Here is a 19,661-nt window from a genome sequence, read left to right as displayed (position 1 = left end):
TTGATGGGTGCCGACGAGTTGATGGGTGCAGCACACCAACATGGCACAAGTATACATATGTAACAAACCTGCACGTTATGCACATGTACCCTAGAACTTAAAGTATAATAAAAAGAAAAAAAAAAAAATGTCTGGCAGGCGTTGGAGGCTTAGGACTGAGCTCAGGCCTGAGATACTGATTTCTATTTTTTTCCTCCTGTGGCACTAGATTAGCCGTGGAAGGAACAGCAGACAGACAGAGCAGACAGCCCAGGAAGGAGACTTTGAGGACGCTGCAATTTGGACAGAAGGGCGAAGGAACATCGCAGGAGGAGGAAGCAATACAGGAAATAGGAGAATTTTCAAGAATCTGTGAAGCACCACAACACATTTACTAAATGAAAATTTTTTAAAAAATTGAAAAATGTGTGAGATACATTCCTGGGGAAATCCATAGAAATAAGTCTGGAAGAACACATTACCAAACCTATAATAGCAGTTACCCCTGGGGGAGAAAGGAGTGAATTAGAATCATGAAGCAAGAGAATCAAAGGGAACTTTAGCCATCAGTGATGTATTAAATTTTTTAACAAGAATGTATTTCCTAAATAATGAAAAAGTGTTGGGAAAAGGAATAAATAGATAAGAAAGTACTTTTAGAATAGAACAACTCTCACCTGAAACACACTCTCCCACGGTACGATTTATTTTTAATATACATTGAAAAGTGATTTATTATGTTTCCCTCATTTATCTATCAAATTAAGAACACATCTGTAACATAAGCAAAGACATTTTCCTTATGTATTCTTCATATTATTTTAGAGAAATACTTGGAATAGTGGTAGCTATTTCTTTATTCTCATTATAGAAAATAAAATATTTAATATTAATCTCTTTATGAGACACCCGAGTACAAAACTTTCATCAATTGTGAGCTTATCTACAGTACCTTGAAAGAAGGCCATGAACTTCTGTTTACACTCAAACCTAATGACAATTTTCCTAGAGTCACAGAGCTTGTCTTAATCCTAGTAGCAAACTGGTTAACTTTTCTGCTTAAACAAACAATGGAACTATGTTTTTTTTAAGAAACTTCCAAGACATTTCAGTCTTTTCTTTCTGTTTTAACATCTCCCCGAAATACTGATTACTTCAATAACTTTTGATTACAGTACAGTAAGCTACAAATTGGAATCCTGCCAGGATGAGAAAACAAAGAGCATTTTTCCCCTCTTCCTCTCCCTGCTTAGGAATCACCTTTCATGAGAACCTGACCTTTATTCCTGCCACCATGCTCTGATGTAGTCAAAGAAAAGTATGAAGGACAAAAATCTCTTAAAATATAACAAAATAACTCTCTCTGCAGACAGCATTGACTTAATAACAATGGCTGTATTTTTAGCATTTTGTAATCAAGTGACATTCTTGTTAAAGCATATCCTTCCTCACTCCAGCTTTTTTTGCATTTGTATTTGTTTAAACAGTATTATTGAAGTATATTTTACATATCATAAAGCCCACCTATTTCTACAATTCAGTGACTTTTAGTAACTTTACCAAGTGACATTACTATTTAAGACTAGGACAAATAATAAATTGTTAAGTAGAAGATTTGGAGAAATATTTTGTGGGCTCTGTGTATTTTCCACACAGGCACATTTATTTTTTAATTTAAAATATATGAACTAGCCAATAACTTGTTCTGGCAAGTACAATAGCTTCATATGAAAGCTGCAAATGAAAATAGCTTCATATTTCATTTTGAAATAAAATATGATTACATTATATTACACATTTAACATGATTTGGTTACTTCAAAGATATATAAAGGATTTAAAATTTATTTTAAATTATCTCCAATTATCTCTTGATAAATTTGTCTCATAAGGAGGTAAATCAAATTAAAAAGTAAACATCTCTTCACAGATACAGTACATCTATGGATAGAGACAGGAAGTTGAAAAAGTTTCTGTGTGATAGAGGTGGCCAGGTTAAACATGGATAATGTTGTTGTATCTAGACCTTTAAGGCTGTCTGACTCTACTTTTAGAAACTAGAAAGTTGGGCTGGACATGGTGGTTCATGCCTGTAATCCCAGCACTTTGAGAGGCCAAGGTGGGTGTATTGGTGAATCGCTTGAGCTCAGGATGTCAAGGCTGCAGTGAGCTGAGTCTGCACGATTGTACTCTAGCCTGGGCAACAGAGTGAAAGCCTGTCTTAAAAAACAAACTAGCAAAAATATAAGAAATTTAGAAATACAGCTATGCATTTGTTTTAACTGGGGATAACTTATGACAACCAGAAGAACAAATAGTTGCTACAGCAATGGCTAACTGTGCCTTCTCTCCATAATCTCACTTCTTGATTTGTATCTCAGAAATACTGATTCATTCTTCAAAAGGAGGCTCTTGTTAACTTTGGAAGCAGGAAACTTATTTTCATTTTCTGATTGGAAGAATAAAAATTACATAAACAACAAACATCTGAATTTTTCTTTTCACTATTTTACTTAAGGCATTTTTGACATAATTCTTTACAGGGTAATTTGGCAAAATAACATTGACACTAGCTCTTGTCACCTAGCCACTTGACTATGATTTTTAAACTAGAGAAGAAAACTGTAAAGAGGACTACTATATCTGTGCCCCTTATTCTTTTCCAACTGTTCCTCAATGGCCAAGGCTAATTCTTCTATTGCTTATGACCTTCTCTCTCTGCCGTGCAGAAGGTGCACCGCCCACCACTGTTTGTTCACAGAAGCTATAATGTGAAAAGTGTCCTTGTGGTTGTACAGCACCCAGGCTGCCTTACAGAAGATACGGCCACCTGGTCTCTGGATTCCCTCCTGGAGGTCCTTGCTCTATTACCTCCTGGCTTGCAACATCAGCTTCTCCTCTCCACTGGCTCTGCCCCTTAAGCGTCTAAACCTGCCAACATTTGATTCATTAAGATATTCAAAAAACCCAGAAGAAACACAATAAACATTGAAAGACTCCAACCCTTTCTGGACCAAGCCCCCCTATAAGCAGTAGTCTATTTTCTCCCACACCCTCAAGGGACAAAGACTTATCCACACCTGCCTGTTCTCAGTAACTGACAATGACTTCACGAAAGCTCTTACTTGCACTGAATTGCTCCAAAGGCCTGCTTGCTGGTCTCCCAGCACCTCTTACTATTTCCATCATCTTTCCTTGTTCCTTACCTTTCCATGGTTGTCATGGGATCTTTGATAAGATACAAATCTATTTATATCATTTTTCTACTTATATTCCTAGAATTACTCCCTATCATTTTCAAGAGAAAATCCAAATATGGGATATGGTTTTTCACGACCTGACCTATTTAGCTTAGTCTCTTAATTCACCTTTACCTTCCCCTACATTCTACACTGTAAACTGCAGATGTCCTGAATCCACTGCCACACTTGCAGCTCTCCCCCAAATTGTCCTCACTGTCCTGAATGTCCTCACACTTGTTGCTTTTTCTTCCGGGGCACCCTTGTCTCTATTTCCCTGCCTGATAAACTCTTAACTATTTTGCATTGTATTTGAATTGTATTTTATGTTTCTATGTATTATGAGTTGTATTTTATGTTTCTCAAGAGAAGCGCCTGAATCTTATGTATGATTTCAGTGTCTAGTACATAATAGGCACATAGCAAATGTGTCTTTAAGGCAAATTATTGAATTTTTATTCATTCACCTTCTATCTCCCCAAGTGGGAGATTTAAATCTTTCCAGTAAATGCCACATAACTAGATTTCAATAAAGATTAACATCTGTTGAAGGAACCAACACTGCAATTGCCTCCAAACTCTACCTCTTCCAATCTGTCCTGCACACTGATGGAGGTTATACTTTTCCTAATATACTAACTCCCCATGGTATCTGTCACCTCCCCTAACCAGCTCAAACTTTCATTGGCTTCATATTACCTCTAGGATAAAATCGAGGTTCTCCTATTTCGGTTCTTTTGCATTTGCTATAATCTCTGCCTGGAATGCTCTTTCCTTGATTTTTACAGACTTTCTCCCCCTCCTTATGTCTCAGAACAAACTTTCTCTGACTACTCAAACTAAAATGATCTTTGTGTCAGTCTATTAAACTGTTATAATTTCTTAATACCTGCCATTTATTAGAGCTGAAGTCATCTTCCTCACAGTCTTTTTTTCTATCATGTCTCTCTATTGCTCTCCTCATTAGAATCTACGGTTCCTTAACACAGGGGCCTGGTCAGTTTTGTTCATTGCTCTGCATCTCCAGTCTTAAAGCAGTTCCTAGAACCAGACGTTAACCACCCAAACATTTGTTCAACGAATGAAAGAATGAAAAAATACTTGAACCAGGCATTCAAGGTCCCCTATGACCTGGCCTCACTCTGTCTTTCCAGCCTTATCTCCAACTACTTCCAGTTACAATTTCCAAAATACCTGTTATGCCTCCTAAATAAGCATATCTACAATACTCTTGTCTTCTTTCTCTTCCTATCTAAATTATCTTCACCATCTTCACCATATAAATTATCTTCATCAGATCCAGCTCAAATGCTATGTCTTCTATAAGGCAATACAAAGTAGCAAGCTCCTTAACTACATTATATCTCTGTTTAATGACTTCTTTCAACTTCCTGGAGTATTTTTATTTTAAAAATAGGTTATAAGTTATAATGGAAGATATTATTAAAATGAAAATTATATAATTTCTGGAATTATGGTAATTCTAGTAGTAAATAAAATTCAAGCTACTAGTAAATAAAATTCAAGCCCAAATTTACCTATTTTAAGAAAATTGTGGCCTGGCGCAGCGACTCATGCCTGTAATCCCAGCACTTTGGGAGGCCGAGGTAGGGGGATCATATGAGGTCAAGAGTTCAAGACCAGCTTGACCAACAAGGTGAAACCCCATCTCTACTAAAAATACAAAAAAAATTACCTGGGCGTGGTGGCACACACCTGTAGTCCTAGCTACTCTGGAGACTGAGGCAGGAGAATTGCTTGAATCTGGGAGGCGGAGGTTGCAGTGAGCCGAGATTGCACCACTGTACTCCAGCCTGGGCAACAGAGTGAGACTCTGTCTCAAAAAACATTGCAGGTTTTTTTTCTTCAAGTATATCAGAGAAGTCTGCTTTCAGTTATAATGTGCAACATGCTGGTTAAAAATGAACATTCAAAATTAGTCTGTGAGAGTTGGTTCCAGTGACAACTTTGATCTCCATTTTAAATTGCAGATAATATTTTCCACTGAACATACTATGAGAAAGCATCCAAAAATAACAATTCAGCTTTAACTCTGAGCCTAACATAACTTCTGTTGATTAAATCACTTGTTTCAATCTGGAAAACAAAACAACTAGAATGCTACTGTGATAAGAACTGTTAGAAAATTCTCAAAACATACAGTGAATTTTAAATATCTTTACTGATCTATATCCTGTAAACTCCAGTGGTAGACCAATGCAGAAATACCTACATATGTGGGCCTAAACATAAGAGCGGATAATGCAATATGGATTGTGTAGATAAAGAAAACGTGCCAACCTGGGTACCAACTTGGCACTACTAGCATCCTCTGCTGAATTCATGTCTTCCAAGCAGGATTTTCTATGGCTTAGCCACAAGCTGAGCTGAGGAATGCCATCAGATAGCTCTGGTTGCAGTACTCTGTGGGTCTGAATAGATCCCTCACTCCTGGACTTTCGGATCTAAAAGAAAAAAAAAAAGAGGGATGGTGGAGAGCTAGATAAATGTTAAAGTCTTTCAAATTAAGTTTTAGAAAAGACAATTTATTCTAATTTTGCAATAATCCAATTTATAACACCCCAGAAAATATCAAGCTAAAATGAAATTTAAGCTACATAAAAAAAATGATATAGCAAAGGGCACAGGGAAGGGGAGATACAAATATTTCCAAGGAGAACATTCAAATCTTATATACCCCATACCCTACCGAGAAGATTTCTATTCTGACAGAAATCTTCCCCAGGCCCACCCCTCCTTAGAATAATCATTCTGTATAATGAGGAATGATATGGGAGTATGTCAGACTGGCAACTTGGATTGAAGGAAATAAAAAACAGTTGGAAAGAGGTGGGAAAAAAGAGCTAAGAACCACTGGAATAAAGGATGCCAGTGTCTGAAAGGTATTCACAAATATTTACTACCAAAAAGCAAAACACGAATTTGTTGATGGTTTCTATTGTAGCCCTCTTTTGTAGGGCAAAGTAAGATCTAATAAACTTTTGATTAAGGTAATAAATAGGAAAACACAAGCTTTTAGTTTTCTTTTATCTCGGAATGCATGGGCAACACATGTCTCAAATGAATCCTGGGGGTACTGACTTCTCAGACTGTATCTGAAGTTATGTTCCCTCTAGCCCCCCAAATACCCTCATGTTCTCTTATTTTAGATCAGAATGAGTATAAATACAATCAATATTGTTTTCCTTTAAAATGTAAAAAACATTATGCCAGAATTGTAGGAAAATTAAAACCTTGGATCAATTGTATTTGGTACACTGGAAGCTTTTTCTTGTGTCTAGGATTTTTCCCATGCTTGTCCTTACATCTGGAATGTCATGTGCTCAACACCGGCCACTCAACTGCCTAAAACCAAACCAATCCTAACTTCCTTTGAGGCTGAGATAACTCCAGTGGAGTTTCTCTAACAAGCTTCAGGTCTTTTTTTTTTTTTTTTTTGAGACATAGTCTCGCTCTGTCACCCAGGCTAGAGTAGTGCAGTGGTGTGATCTTGATTCACTGCAACCTCCACCTTCCTCAGCCTCCTGAGTAGGTGGGATTACAGGCATGCACCACCAAGCCAGGGTAATTTTTGTATTTTTTGTAGCGATGTGGTTTCACCATGTTGGCCTGGCTGGTCTCAAACTTCTGACCTCAAGTCATCTGCCCACCTTGGCCTCCCAAAGTGCTGGGATTACAGGCTTGAGCCACAGTGCCCGGAATTAACTTCAGGTCTTAATGACCTTTCCCAACTCTGAATTTCCATAACACACTACCACATAGTCTACGCTTGATTACACATTGCCTGATACTTTAATCTGCGTTTTTTCATTTTTCTAGGTCATATGGTCTCAATGGGTTCTTTGCAGATTGAGATTATAGTCTCCTCCTATTGTTTATCTCTTTCTCTCTCCTTCCTTTTATTCTTCTTGTTAACATTTTTACCATAAAGTCTAGCAAAGTTTTGGATCTATTAATAAATACTTATATTGTGAGACAATCCACTAGTCAACCACAAGGTATTCTTAAGACATTGACTATCCTGGAGGATAGTCAGTAAAACAGATAGTTTTTAAAAGTAATATGGGAATAAATATGAACATAAATATTGAATAAATTCATGCCTCTATGAAGATTATATAAAACAATATATGAAGAAATATGTACAATTATGACTTGTCAATTAAAAATAACATTAATTTACAAAACCAAACAACACAAACAAACAAAATATATGAACATAATTTGGTAAAGAGCTATATTTAGGATAGAGCAAAGTGAACACTCAATAAAAGCTAATTTTTATTATTATTGTTGTTACATAAAATTTGCCCAAATCTGGTGACTGCCAATTAATTTTCATGACATTTCTTTGTAGAGCATTTTAAGCTCATAAAATCATGAAAGCAAGGAAAATTTTTTAAAATTATAAACTTACAAAACACTTCTGTAGTCCACATTTGCCAAGATTGACTTTTTTATTGACAAAAATTATATATATTCATCCTGTACAGCATGTTGTTCTGAAATATGTATACACTGTGGAACAGCTAAACAGATAATTAACATACGCATTACTTCACATACATTTTTTGTGGTGAGAAAACTTAAAATCTACTCTCTTAGCAATTTTCAAGAATACCAAGAATACTTTTTTTAAAAAAACATTAATAGCAAGAACATGGAAGTAAAAATATATGCTATTATATATTTCATTAAGGAGTTCCTTTTGCATGTGATTATTTTTCAAAAGAGTAGACATGAAAAATCAATACAAACACTGAAAATGCAGTAAGATTTCAAACTAATTAGCCAAAAAAATCTCACATTTAGACTTGGTTCCCTGTCCATATTAAAGCAAGCACAAGGACAGTTGTTTGACAACATTTCATGGTGTTAAAATAAGGAGACTGTGATGGTTAATACTGAGCGTCAACTTGATTGAAGGATGCTAAGTATTGTTCCTAAGTGTGCCTGTGAGGGTGTTACCAAAAGAGATTAGCATTTGAGTCAGTGGACTGGGAGGAGTAGACCCACCCTCAGTCTGGGTGGGCACCATCTAGTCAGCTGCCAGCTCAGCTAGGATAAAAGCAGGCAGAGGAACGTGGAAGGACTAGACTGGCTGAGTCTTCTAGCCTCCATCTTTCTCCCATGCTGGATGCTTCCTACCCTTGAACATCAGACTCCAGGTTCTTCGGCTTTTGGACTCTTGGACTTACACCAGTGGTTTGCTGGGGCTTTCAGACCTTCAGCCACAGACTGAAGGCTGCACTGTCGGCTTACCTACTTTTGAGGTTTTGGGACTCAGACTGGCTTCCTGGCTCCTTAGCTTGCAGTCTATTGTGGGACTTCACCTTGTGATCGTGTGAGTCAATTCTCCTAATAAACTCCTCTTCATATAAACATCTATCTTGTTAGTTCTGTCCCTCTAGTGAACCCTGACTAACATAAAAGCAAACTCCATGCTTTTATGAAACATATTCTAATCGAGGGGAAGACAGACAAGAAGTGGGCCCAGGAGGCCATTTAGACCCACCTTATCTCGGCAAGAGTTGCTACTGGCTCCATGAGGCTCAGGCAAGCCCTGCTGGTCAGGGACTCCAAATCGAGCCAACAGCCTTACTGTAATAAATGGAGTGAATGTGCTGCAGCCTCGCTCATAACATGTGGCTGAAGCAGGAAAATGGCCAAGGGTTGGGGATACAGACTGGGGAGACCAGCTTCCTCTTTCCACTGCAATTATAACTGACATCCACTAGTTCACACCACACTTTGCTTCTTTCTTTTAGTCATTTCTTCATTTATTTGATCATTTAGTAACTTTTGTATATGAAGGTAAGAACTATAAAATCCCCCAAACCACCTATGATGAACACTTTGCTCATAAGAATTCTGCCACTGGCTATTTGAGATAAAGATCTAGGTATATGCTGTGTGATTTATGTGTACAACTAAAATACAAACAATTCCAGGAATCTCAAAAAGAGTACATTCCATGCATGTATCTGCAGGTGTGCAGTAGCTCTAATTGTGGCATTTTTAAGGTACTTTAGTATTTAACACGCCATGGGAATAAAAACAAAGGAATGTTCTTTGAGACAGTAAAATTAGAAAACATTCTCTTAAATCCTGGTGCTGCTGCTGTTATAATTAATATTTACTGAGCACTTATTCTATGCTAGGCACGGTTCCAAGAGATTTACATAAACCAACCCATTTAATTCTCACAACCACCCAAGGAGTCAAGAGCTGTTATTATTATCATTTGAAAGATGAGGAAGCTGAGGCACAAAAAAAATTCATTTATTCCAGTGAGTAAGTGGCAGAGTTACCATCAGAACCCAGATAGGCCTCAGTACCTGTGCTTAACCACTAGTCTATATGCTTGGTTATATGTTAAATGTTGGAATTGCAAGAATAAATGGCATTTTAAATGAAAGTCATATTACCTACCATAATGCAACCATTTTCTTTTTGGGTATTAGAAGTTAACATTTTCTTTTCTTTCAATTTATTTCTCTGGCACCTGTTGAAGCATTCTAGAAACATAGCCTTATGAAAAAAAAAATCGAATTTGAGGACAAAACTAGATGGAAGATATGTTCATCATATTTTATTTACAATAGAATGAAAATGTAAGCATTCTAAATAAACAAATTACTATCATATGTAAATTATGGCATATCCACATGATAAAGGATTACTCAGCCATTAAAATACTTACAAAGTTTTAAATAAGATAGTAAAGTACTTTTATGGGATATAGTATGAGCTAGTTTAGCAAATAAAAATGCAAAGGGGGGTAGATATATACCTCTAATAAAACTAGGGTCATCATACTTAAAATACACAATAATTTGTTTTGAAAGTCAAAAAACAAATCGTCACAGTCAACACTAAAATATTTTAAGATGGTCTAATCTTTAAAATTGTATAAAGAACCCATCATCAAAAAAAAAATTATGTGATCCCAGGCACTAAATTACCCTGATAAATTAATGTGACTGAAAATAAAAAAAGACATTAAAATATCATGCCTCAACCTTAATTTTTATACATTGCCCTCATATAACTGTGATGATACAACAGTAAGCTGTAAGCATAGGCTCTCTGTTCCATGGGAGAGTGTACAGTACGAATTATCTGCCATGCTAAGTGGATATGAAGCAGGAGGGATTTTGTTTACTGGACAGCTTCTTGTCCTTTGTGGAGGAGTAGAAGGTTTCTCCACTTAAAAGTTTCTTCCCAGAAAAGTAATGTGCTTGTGAGTCAACGGGAGGAAAATTAAAAATAATAATTTAGTAAGCTATTATGAGGCAGTATTGTAAGTAAGTAATTTTTAAAAGCTTAAGCATAACAAACTGATATTTTAGTCTAAGGAGTCACCCTAAGCACTGTTCAGTTGCTGTGCTTGCATTTTGAAAGTAAAAAAACTCTAAGTGTGGACTGGGCACGGTGGCTCACACCTGTTATCTCAGCACTTTGGGACGCCGAGATGGGGGGATCGCTTGAGACCAGGAGGTGGAGACCAGTCTCAGCAACATAGTGAGACCCTGTCTCTACAAAATATATATATATATTTTTTTAAATAGCCAGGCATTGTGGTGTTCACCAGTAGTCCCAACTACCTGGGAGATTAAGGTGGGAGAATGGCTTGAGCCCAGGAGGTTGAGGCTGCAGTGAGCTGTGACCATGCCACTGCACTCCCGTCTGTGTGACAGAGTGAGACCTTGTCTCAACATCCCCACCTCCAAAAGAAACAAACAAACAAAAAACCAAAAAACCCAAACTCTAACGGTATTCTTTTCATGGACTCTATATTCTTCATCAGGTTCTTTGAGAAGTGATTAGGAAAGGACAGAAAATTATGTTCAAGGCTCAAATGATTATGAAAAATTGAGATAGAAGGACAAAAGGAGTAGCACTAACTTTTAACACTTAGACTTTCTAAAGAAATTTAGCCAGTCGTCCCCATTATCTTTGGCCTCTTCTCTCCTCCACCTGTCACTTGTATGGAAGATGGCAAAGCTTCTTGCCTCTCTTTAATGTTCGTTAAACTCATAATCTTCATAAGAAGAAATGTGAAATAACAAAGTACCAGAAAAGAGATGCTTAGTTCTGAATTTGCAAAAAAAAAAAAAAACCACAGTTTTTATTTAAAGACCACAAAAAACTCTAAGTCATAAAAAGTCCTTTGTTTTTGCTTAAAAACATGTTTCATTTAGCTTTCTAAAAAACAGATTTGTTTACTAAACTGCTGCTACTCTCCTCATAGATAATTTAATGAATCCCTCCTGTGCCAGCCACAGTACTAGCTAACTAACTCTCCAGTTTTTTTTTTCTGAGAAAATTATTAACATGCTTTAGGGAATATATATTTTTAGGAGGGAGTAGTTTCTTACACATGCTTATCTTTTTTTATAATAGTAAAAATGGGACAATGTTAAACAGTTAAAACTAATTAAAATCTCATCTTGATCCAAGTTTTAGAGCAAGTCTGTATTTCAGCATAACTCAATTTAACTTTGTTAGAAAAATCACTCATATATGAGAAAAAAGAAATTTTATACTTTTCAAAAAGTTTATGTTGAGGCCTAGCGTGGTGGCTCACCCCTGAAATCCCAGCACTTTCGGAGGCCAAGGCAGGCGGATCACTTGAGGCCAGGAGTTCGAGACCAGCCTGGCCAACATGGTAAAACTCTGTCTGTACTAAAAATTAAAAAATTAGCCAGGCGTGGTGGTGCATGCCTGCAATGCTAGCTACTCAGGAGGCTGAGGCAGGAGAATCACTTGAACCTGGGAGGCGGAGGTTGCAGTGAGTGAAGATCATACCAGTGCACTCCCGCCTGGGCAACACAGCGAGACTCTGTCTCAAATAAAAAACCCAAAAAACTAAAAAAAAAAAAACAAAATAAAACGAAGCTTATCTTGAAATATAAGAGATCAAATCAATTACAGGTTCACAGTGTGGCCCAAGTAAGTACTACTCCTTAGTTCTTTGTTTTCCTCAACTCTGCCCCTCTCAGCTCCTCTCTCTTCTGCAAACTGGGAAGTGGCATTCCAGCAGAAATGTTTGTGGGTTTTGTTAACTGCTATAGCCCTGCCTCATAGAATAGCACTTAGCAAACAGTAGGTGACCACTAAATGTTTGTATAATGAATAAGAAACTAAATAATAGCATCTACTTTCTTCCTAGAAACATTGAAATGTTAACAATCAGCTGATACTATAAAACATATTAATTCTATTGTGTAAACATTTGCTTTTATTTAGAACTTGCATTTATATTCAATTTCAAAATCTGTCACTTAAAAATATTTATGGTACAGAGATCACAATAATCTGAATTTATAGAGTAAAAGAATGATTAATGCATGTCCATTATCAAGAAACTACATTGGCTCTGACTATATGGCCCCATGGTAGAGCCATCTGTCCTGAGACGTGGGCTCAAGGAAATCTCACCTTTTAGAAACTGCTCAGGTAAATCTGTACATGGTAGTAGGGTGAGGTTTCTTATTAATTCTGACACAGTTCCATCTGCTATTTTACAAAGTTATTTGTTCAATTCTCTGACTTTAAGTCTTTTATCATGAAAAAATTCAGGCAAAAAGTAATCGTTTAAACTGAGCATTGTAGGAATTAAGGTAGAAGACTAACAAATTTTCATTCCGTTACATAAAATTTTACAGTAAAACATTTCATTTTGTATATTAATGTTCACAGCTGCATTATTCATGGTAGCCAAAAAGTAGAAACAACTCAAATGTCCAACAACTGACACAAGGATAAGCAAAATGTGGTATATCTGTAGGATGGAATATGATCAGTCAAAAAAAGGAGTCAAGTACTGATACATGATAGAGCATACACGAACCCTGAAAACATTATGCCAAGTGAAAGAAGGCAGAAACAAAAGGACACATATCGTATGATTCCAATGGCAGGAAATGTCTAGAACACACAAATCTAGGGAGACAAAAAATAGATTAGTGGCTGGCAGGGGATGGAGGAGGGGAAGTAACTGCAGATGGGTATGGGGTTTCTTTTGGGAGTAATGAAATGTTCTGGAATTAGATATTGTTGATGGTTGCACAACTTTGTAAATATATGAAAAACCACTGAATTGTAACCTTAAAAGGGTGAGTTTTACAGTATATAAATTATATCTCAATAAAGCTGTTACAACAAACAGGAAGGAGAGATCAAGTGTGTCAAATGCCGCTGACAAGGCGAATAATGAAATATGAGAACTGACCACTGAATTTGGCAATGTGCTGTTTCATTTTGTAGTAGGGATTGATTAGAGTGGGTTCCAGGCAAAAAAAGAGGAAGTGAAAGCAGAGAGCTTAAATAATTCTTTTTTTTTTTTTCTTTCTCCATTTTAGAAGGAGAGCTTATATAATTCTTTCAAGCAGTTCTGCTGTGAAGAATAGCAAAGGAAAGAGGCGATTGCTAAAGAGGGCTGAAGAGTCAAAAGAGGGTTTTCTTTTCAAATAAGATGGAAAACATTAGAGCATATTTCTATGCAAATGGGAATGATTCAGTAGACAGACATCAAACTGGTGACCCAGGAGAGGGAGGAGGAAGGAGGAACAATTGGGGGAGAGAGTTCTTGAATGGGTGAGAGGGGATGGGATCATGAACACAGGGGAGGAGCCGATGTTAGTCAGGACTCGCAGCCCGTCCAGGAGATGGGAAGGAAGAAGGAAGAACACTGTGGGCCCAGAGGCAGGTGGTGGAAGGATATGAGGGTGGGAGCAGATGGATGCTGTCTCTTGATGTTCTCAGTGAAGCAGCAAGTGAGGTCATCCTCTGAGTGTGAAGGGGTGAAGGAAGTGATGCCAGAGGCACCATGACCAAGGAGAATGTATGAAGGAATTGCTTACAAGAGAGGCCGGGACCTCAGCTTAGTTGTGTGGGTTTCACCAGCTACATTCAGCTACTAAGATAGGCAAGGAGTGGTATAGTGTTGTTTTTAGAGGCAGCTGGGATTTTAAGGTAGCAGACACTATTAGCTTCTTTATTCTGGTGCTGCAATGTTGTCCTTACTAGAGTGAGTGATTTCCAAGTGTGTCTTTTTCATTTTTGTATCTCCTGCCTGTAAGTCTTCAACACAGAAGAGGTGATTAATGAATATTCAAAATAATATTTTCCTTATAAAAACAAATTCAGTAATTCCTGTGTTGCTTCTTTCCCCCGCTTGCTGCCTCAAACAAACAGCTGACACAATGTACTTATAAATTATATATTATAAAACTACAGCTAGGTTTTCCTTACAGGTTTCTTTATATTTAAGTGGAGCAAAACTAATATGTTCAAAAAATAATTGCATTCCGTTTTTGAGTACTCATTAAATAAATTCATCAAAGCACTAATCAAACATGAAAACAGCTTTTGATAACCTGATTAATGTGTTCTTAAAATATTATCTCACTCTTCTAGCATAAATATTATGGGGAAAATTAAGCAGCCCACGTTTCTTCCAAGAATGAGCATTAACGCCTCAGGAAAGGACGAGAAGACTCAGGATTCTGTGCTCTAAGACTTATACTGTTTAGCAGTAATTGAGCTGCTTCTTCTGGAAAACTTCTATAAATCATTCTTTCATCTATGATTGTGAATAGTAAGTACCACAATTATCTGGTGATCTGTTTGCATTTCTATGATATATCCACAAGTGAATGTACATTTGGGTGGTGGGGAAGAAACACCTCCCACATTCCCTCAATAATAGTGAAGGGATGTTGCACTGAAAGGTTCTTCTGAAGGTGCTGTTTTGGGGAACAGGACAGCACATTTGTATCTGTGTGTATTTGTGAATGTGTACTGTGAGTATGACTGCCAGAAAATGATTAAAGGGATAAAACAAATGCCATTTATTCATAATCCAAGCTTTCTTTTAATGTAGGCCCTGCTGTAAACAAGGGAAGCTGATGGAATGTTTTGCAGTCCTTTTGCCAAACTCTGAGACTAATGAACCCTGTCCACAAAGCCAGCTGGAGATTGTAAGTCCAGGAGTCAGTGAGGTTTCCTCCATTAGTGTGCTGCTCATTGTGGCAAGGCCATGAGGCATTACCAGTTATTCAATGAACTAAAGCCATTTCTGTTGTCATAAATATAGGTGAACACTTTATTTTACAACATATTCATTTATAGGGAAGAAACTGGCTTTAAACTCTCTTTTTCTCTGTTGCCAGCTGCATGATGTGGAATAAGTCCCTTAACTTCTCTGAAGCTCAGCTGCCTCATCTGTATAATGAAAAACCTATACCTCACAAGTTATTACAAAAATTAAATGACACCTTTGGGAGTCTGAGGCAGGTGAATCACCTGAGATCAGGAGCTTGTGACCAGCCAGGTCAACATGGCAAAGCCTCATCTCTCCTAAAAATACAAAAATTAGTCATGCCTGGTCCTGCATGCCTGTAATCCCAGCTACTCGGGAGGCTGAGGTAGGAAAATCGCTTGAATCCAGGAGGCAGAGGTTGCAGTGAGCCAAGATCATGCCACTGCACTCCAGCCTGGGCAACAGAGCAAAACTCCGTCTCAAAAACAAAAAAAATAGTTAAACGAAATAATCCATGTATTATTAGTGCCTGGAATAGACTGGATACATAATAAATGACAGAAGTGAGAGTTATTAATTTTCATAATTAATAAAAATAGTAGAAGACTGTGGAACTTGGGAAGGCAAGTCATTATCAAACTATCCTAGTGGTTTCTTCTTAAATAGTATTCTTCAAATTCAACAACAATTTAATAAGCATTTACCAAATGACTATGACATGCTGAGCCTTGGACTAGGCCCTGACATCGTTAATGATGCTGGCTGTAGTCTTAAAGAAGTAGATAGTCTAGTAAGAAAACAGGCACATGGACTCCTACATCTAGCAATAAGCATAACTGCAATAATAGCTAACTGAGTGCTTACTATATGGTAGGCATAATATTTAAACATTATCTATCTATCTATTCTCATTTTCCATTTTAAAAACCCTATGAAATAGGTACTATTATTTCCATTAAAAGATGGTAGAATAGAGAAAGAGAAAATTTAAGGAGCCTGCCCAAAGTCACACAGATAGTAAGTGATGAACCTAGGATTTGACTTGTGGAAATCTGATAACTGAAACAGCAATCTTAACTACTATTTCACACTGTCTCTTATATTTTTAAAAACATTCAATAGCAAGAGATATTTATGGAGCACTTACTACCTGTGAGGTACTAAGGATACAAGAAAGACTAAATTAGACTTGATTTCTGCACTCAAGAGCTTGTAGTCTAGTGGGGGAAGACAAAGATTAATCATGTAATTGCATGAATATATACATATGAGCTATGGTAAATGTTAGGAAAAACTTATAGGTGTTAAGTTATGACTGTATAATGTATTTTAATATAATGTATATATACAATGTTATTTGAGAATACACATAAGGCACACAACTAATTCTGCCGTAGGCAGATAGAGGTGACGAGGGGAGACTTCCAGATAATGAAAACAGAGGGAGCAAAGGCATAAAATAAGAAATCTGAAATGAGTGGGCATGGAAGGAAATAAAGAGATGGTGGCAAGAGTTGGGACTAGAAGGTTGGGCTGGACTCAGACTGTTAAAGGCAATATATACCAAGCTAAAGGATTTGACCTTTATTTGCTATTCAGTAGGCAACAAAGCATTTTATAACAGTTATTATGTCCATGACGTGGAGAAAAACTAGGGTCAGTTTTGGACTGAAATTCCCCAAACACTAATCTTTGTTGATAAAATATAAGGCCCTGGATTACATACATACCTTTCATCTTCTAACTTTGATGCTCACTAAAGAGATCTTATGCAATGGACAATTATTAGTTGCCTTCTCAGTGCTCATATCCCTCCTTCTTCTGTCCCGATGCCCCCAGTTAGTGTACACATATTATGAACCACTTTTTTATGGGTAAAAATAAATAAACAATAATAAAATTTATAAGGAAGTTTGGGTAGATCCATGAGTTGCTAGGCTAGTTAGCAGTCTTTATCATTCTACGTAAGTAATATAGTCATTAAGAGAGACTTCTGACTGGGACATCATGGGGAAAAAAAAACTATGTTTTCTTTCCTTTTATTTTCTTTTCATTTAGCCAAAGAAAAGATGGGCATGTCTTTTATATATATATTTGGTCTTAGTCCCTGGTTTCTAAGATCTTCTAAAACCCTTGGACTGTCCATCGATGAGTGTCTTTTTGCATATTAATGAGATGATTTGAGGCTGAAAGCCACTAGAGAGCTTCAGGATGAGGACTGGCTGCCAGAGGAACTAACCATGTGATTAGAGGGTGGAACTTTCAGCCTCTAGAGAAGGTAAAGGGGCTGGAGACTGAATTCAATCACCAATGGCCAAAGCTTTAATTAACTGTGCCCACCTAATGGAACTTCCATAAAAAGCCTAAACAATGGAGTTTGGAGAGCTTCTAGCTTGGTGAAGACATGGAGGTGCTGCGAGGGTGATGTGCCCAGAAAAGGCACTGAAGCTCTGTACCCTCCCCCACACTGTGTCCTAAGCATCTCTTGCATTTGGCTGTTCCTGAGTTGCATCCTTTATAATAAACTGGTAAGTATAGCTAGGGTGCTTTTGTAAGTTCTGTGAACTGTTCTAGAAAATTATTGAACCTGAAGTTGGGGCCATGGAACCCCTGATTTATAGCCAGTTTGTCAGAAGAACAAGTCACAACCTGGGACTTACATCTGAAATTGGGGACAGTCTTGTGGCAATTGACCTGCGGGGTCTATGCTAATGCCAGGCAGTTAGTGCCAAAACTGAGTTAAATTGTCAGACACCCAGTTCATGTCTGCAGATAACTGGAGAATTGCTTGGTATGCAAAACTCACACATTTGGTGTCAGAAGTGTTGGGAGGATGTAGAAAGAAAAAGAGTTCTGTTTATTTTTCTTTCTTTTAATGGGATAAAGGAATGTGAGCATCCTGATAACAAGATGAATAAATAAAGGCCTGGATGGAGTCATCAGGGTAAGTTTCCACTTAAAGGATTTCACATGAAGCAGAAAACAAACATGTTCAAATTCAAACTTTCATCATGTTCTCAGAATCCAAACTGTAAATCTGAAGAAGATAATCAAACAGGGTTGTCTTTAAGATCAAGAAGTAAACCTAAAACTTGGAATATATTGCGATAATAGAATTTAAGAGGAAGAATAAATCATTCATTCATTCAACAAACTGTCACGCAATATATTAGAATCTAGATATGCAAAGGTGAACACCTTACAACCTTATTCTGAAAGAGTTTATACTCTACTGAAAGGTAAAAAGAGAAGTAGTCAAAGGAATGCTATATTGATGTGGGACACAATAGAAGTGATCCTTTCCAGTCAGGGAGAAGGATGCCAGGAAAGGTTCCAAAGAGTCATTTACAAGATTACTGTTTGATAGGTAGATGTGGATGTTGGTGGAACTTCAAATAAATTTCTTCAACCCTTCTTTAAATAAAACCTTTCTTTCAGAGTTATTAAATCAAGATGATTGCTAGAATTTCATTGTGTTTGTGATCTTATTTATTTATTTATTTATTTTTGAGATGGAGTCTTGCTCTGTCAGCAGGCTGGAGTGCAGTGGTGCAATCTCGGCTCACTGCAACCTCCACCTCCCAGGTTCAAGCTATTCTCCTGCCTCAGCCTCCTAAGTAGCTGGGACTACAGGCATGCACCACCACACCTGGCTGATTTTTTGTATTTTAGCAGAGACGGGGTTTCACCATGTTGGCCAGGATGGTCTCCATCTCTTGACCTCATGATCTGCCTGCCTCAGTCTCCCAAAGTGCTGGGATTACAGGCATGAGCCACCATACCCAGCCATTTGTGATCTTTTAACAAGGAGTTACCTATGTTTTTGTGCTCTGCTTTATGAGCATGTGCTATTTTTAATAGAGCTTTTCTTAAAAACAAACAAACAGCGGGCGGAGCAAGATGGCCGAATAGGAACAGCTCCAGTCTCCAACTCCCAGTGTGACCGACACAGAAGACCGGTGATTTCTGCATTTGCAACTGAGGTACTGGGGTCATCTGACTGGGGAGTGCCAGACAATCGGTGCTGGTCAGCTGCTGCAGCCTGACCAGCGAGAGCTGAAGCAGGGCGAGGCATCGCCTCACCTGGAAGTGCAAGGGGAAGGGAATCCGTTTTCCTACCCAGGGGAACTGAGACACACAACACCTGGAAAATCGGGTAACTCCCACCCCAATACGGCGCTTTAAGCAAAGAGGCAAACCAGGAGAATATACCCCACACCTGGCCGGGAGGGTCCCACGCCCACGGAGCCTCCCTCACTGCTAACACAGCAGTCTGCGGCGATCTATCCACAAGGCAGCAGCGAGGCTGGGGGAGGGGGGCGCCTGCCATTGCTGAGGCTTAAGTAGGTAAACAAAGCCGCTGGGAAGCTTGAA

The 19,661-nt window shown here is 37.8% G+C and overlaps 1 protein-coding gene across 2 annotated transcripts in view; it reads right to left on the bottom strand.

Annotated features, from left to right (window-relative positions):
• FAM13A (family with sequence similarity 13 member A) overlaps positions 1–19,661 on the bottom strand; it is a 220,791-nt gene that overhangs the window by 126,235 nt on the left and 74,895 nt on the right. For both annotated transcript variants that reach the window (XM_017848380.1, XM_017848381.1), the window contains exon 5: positions 5,519–5,682. In XM_017848380.1, coding sequence (XP_017703869.1) covers positions 5,519–5,682 — 164 coding nt within the window. The remainder of the gene's footprint in view (positions 1–5,518; positions 5,683–19,661) is intronic.

This window comes from Rhinopithecus bieti, unplaced genomic scaffold, assembly GCF_001698545.2.
Source record: "Rhinopithecus bieti isolate Rb0 unplaced genomic scaffold, ASM169854v2 scaffold_31076, whole genome shotgun sequence".
Taxonomy (NCBI): Eukaryota; Metazoa; Chordata; class Mammalia; order Primates; family Cercopithecidae; genus Rhinopithecus; species Rhinopithecus bieti.
Note: the sequence above shows the minus strand (reverse complement) of the source record. Positions and strands in the feature narration are given on the sequence as shown.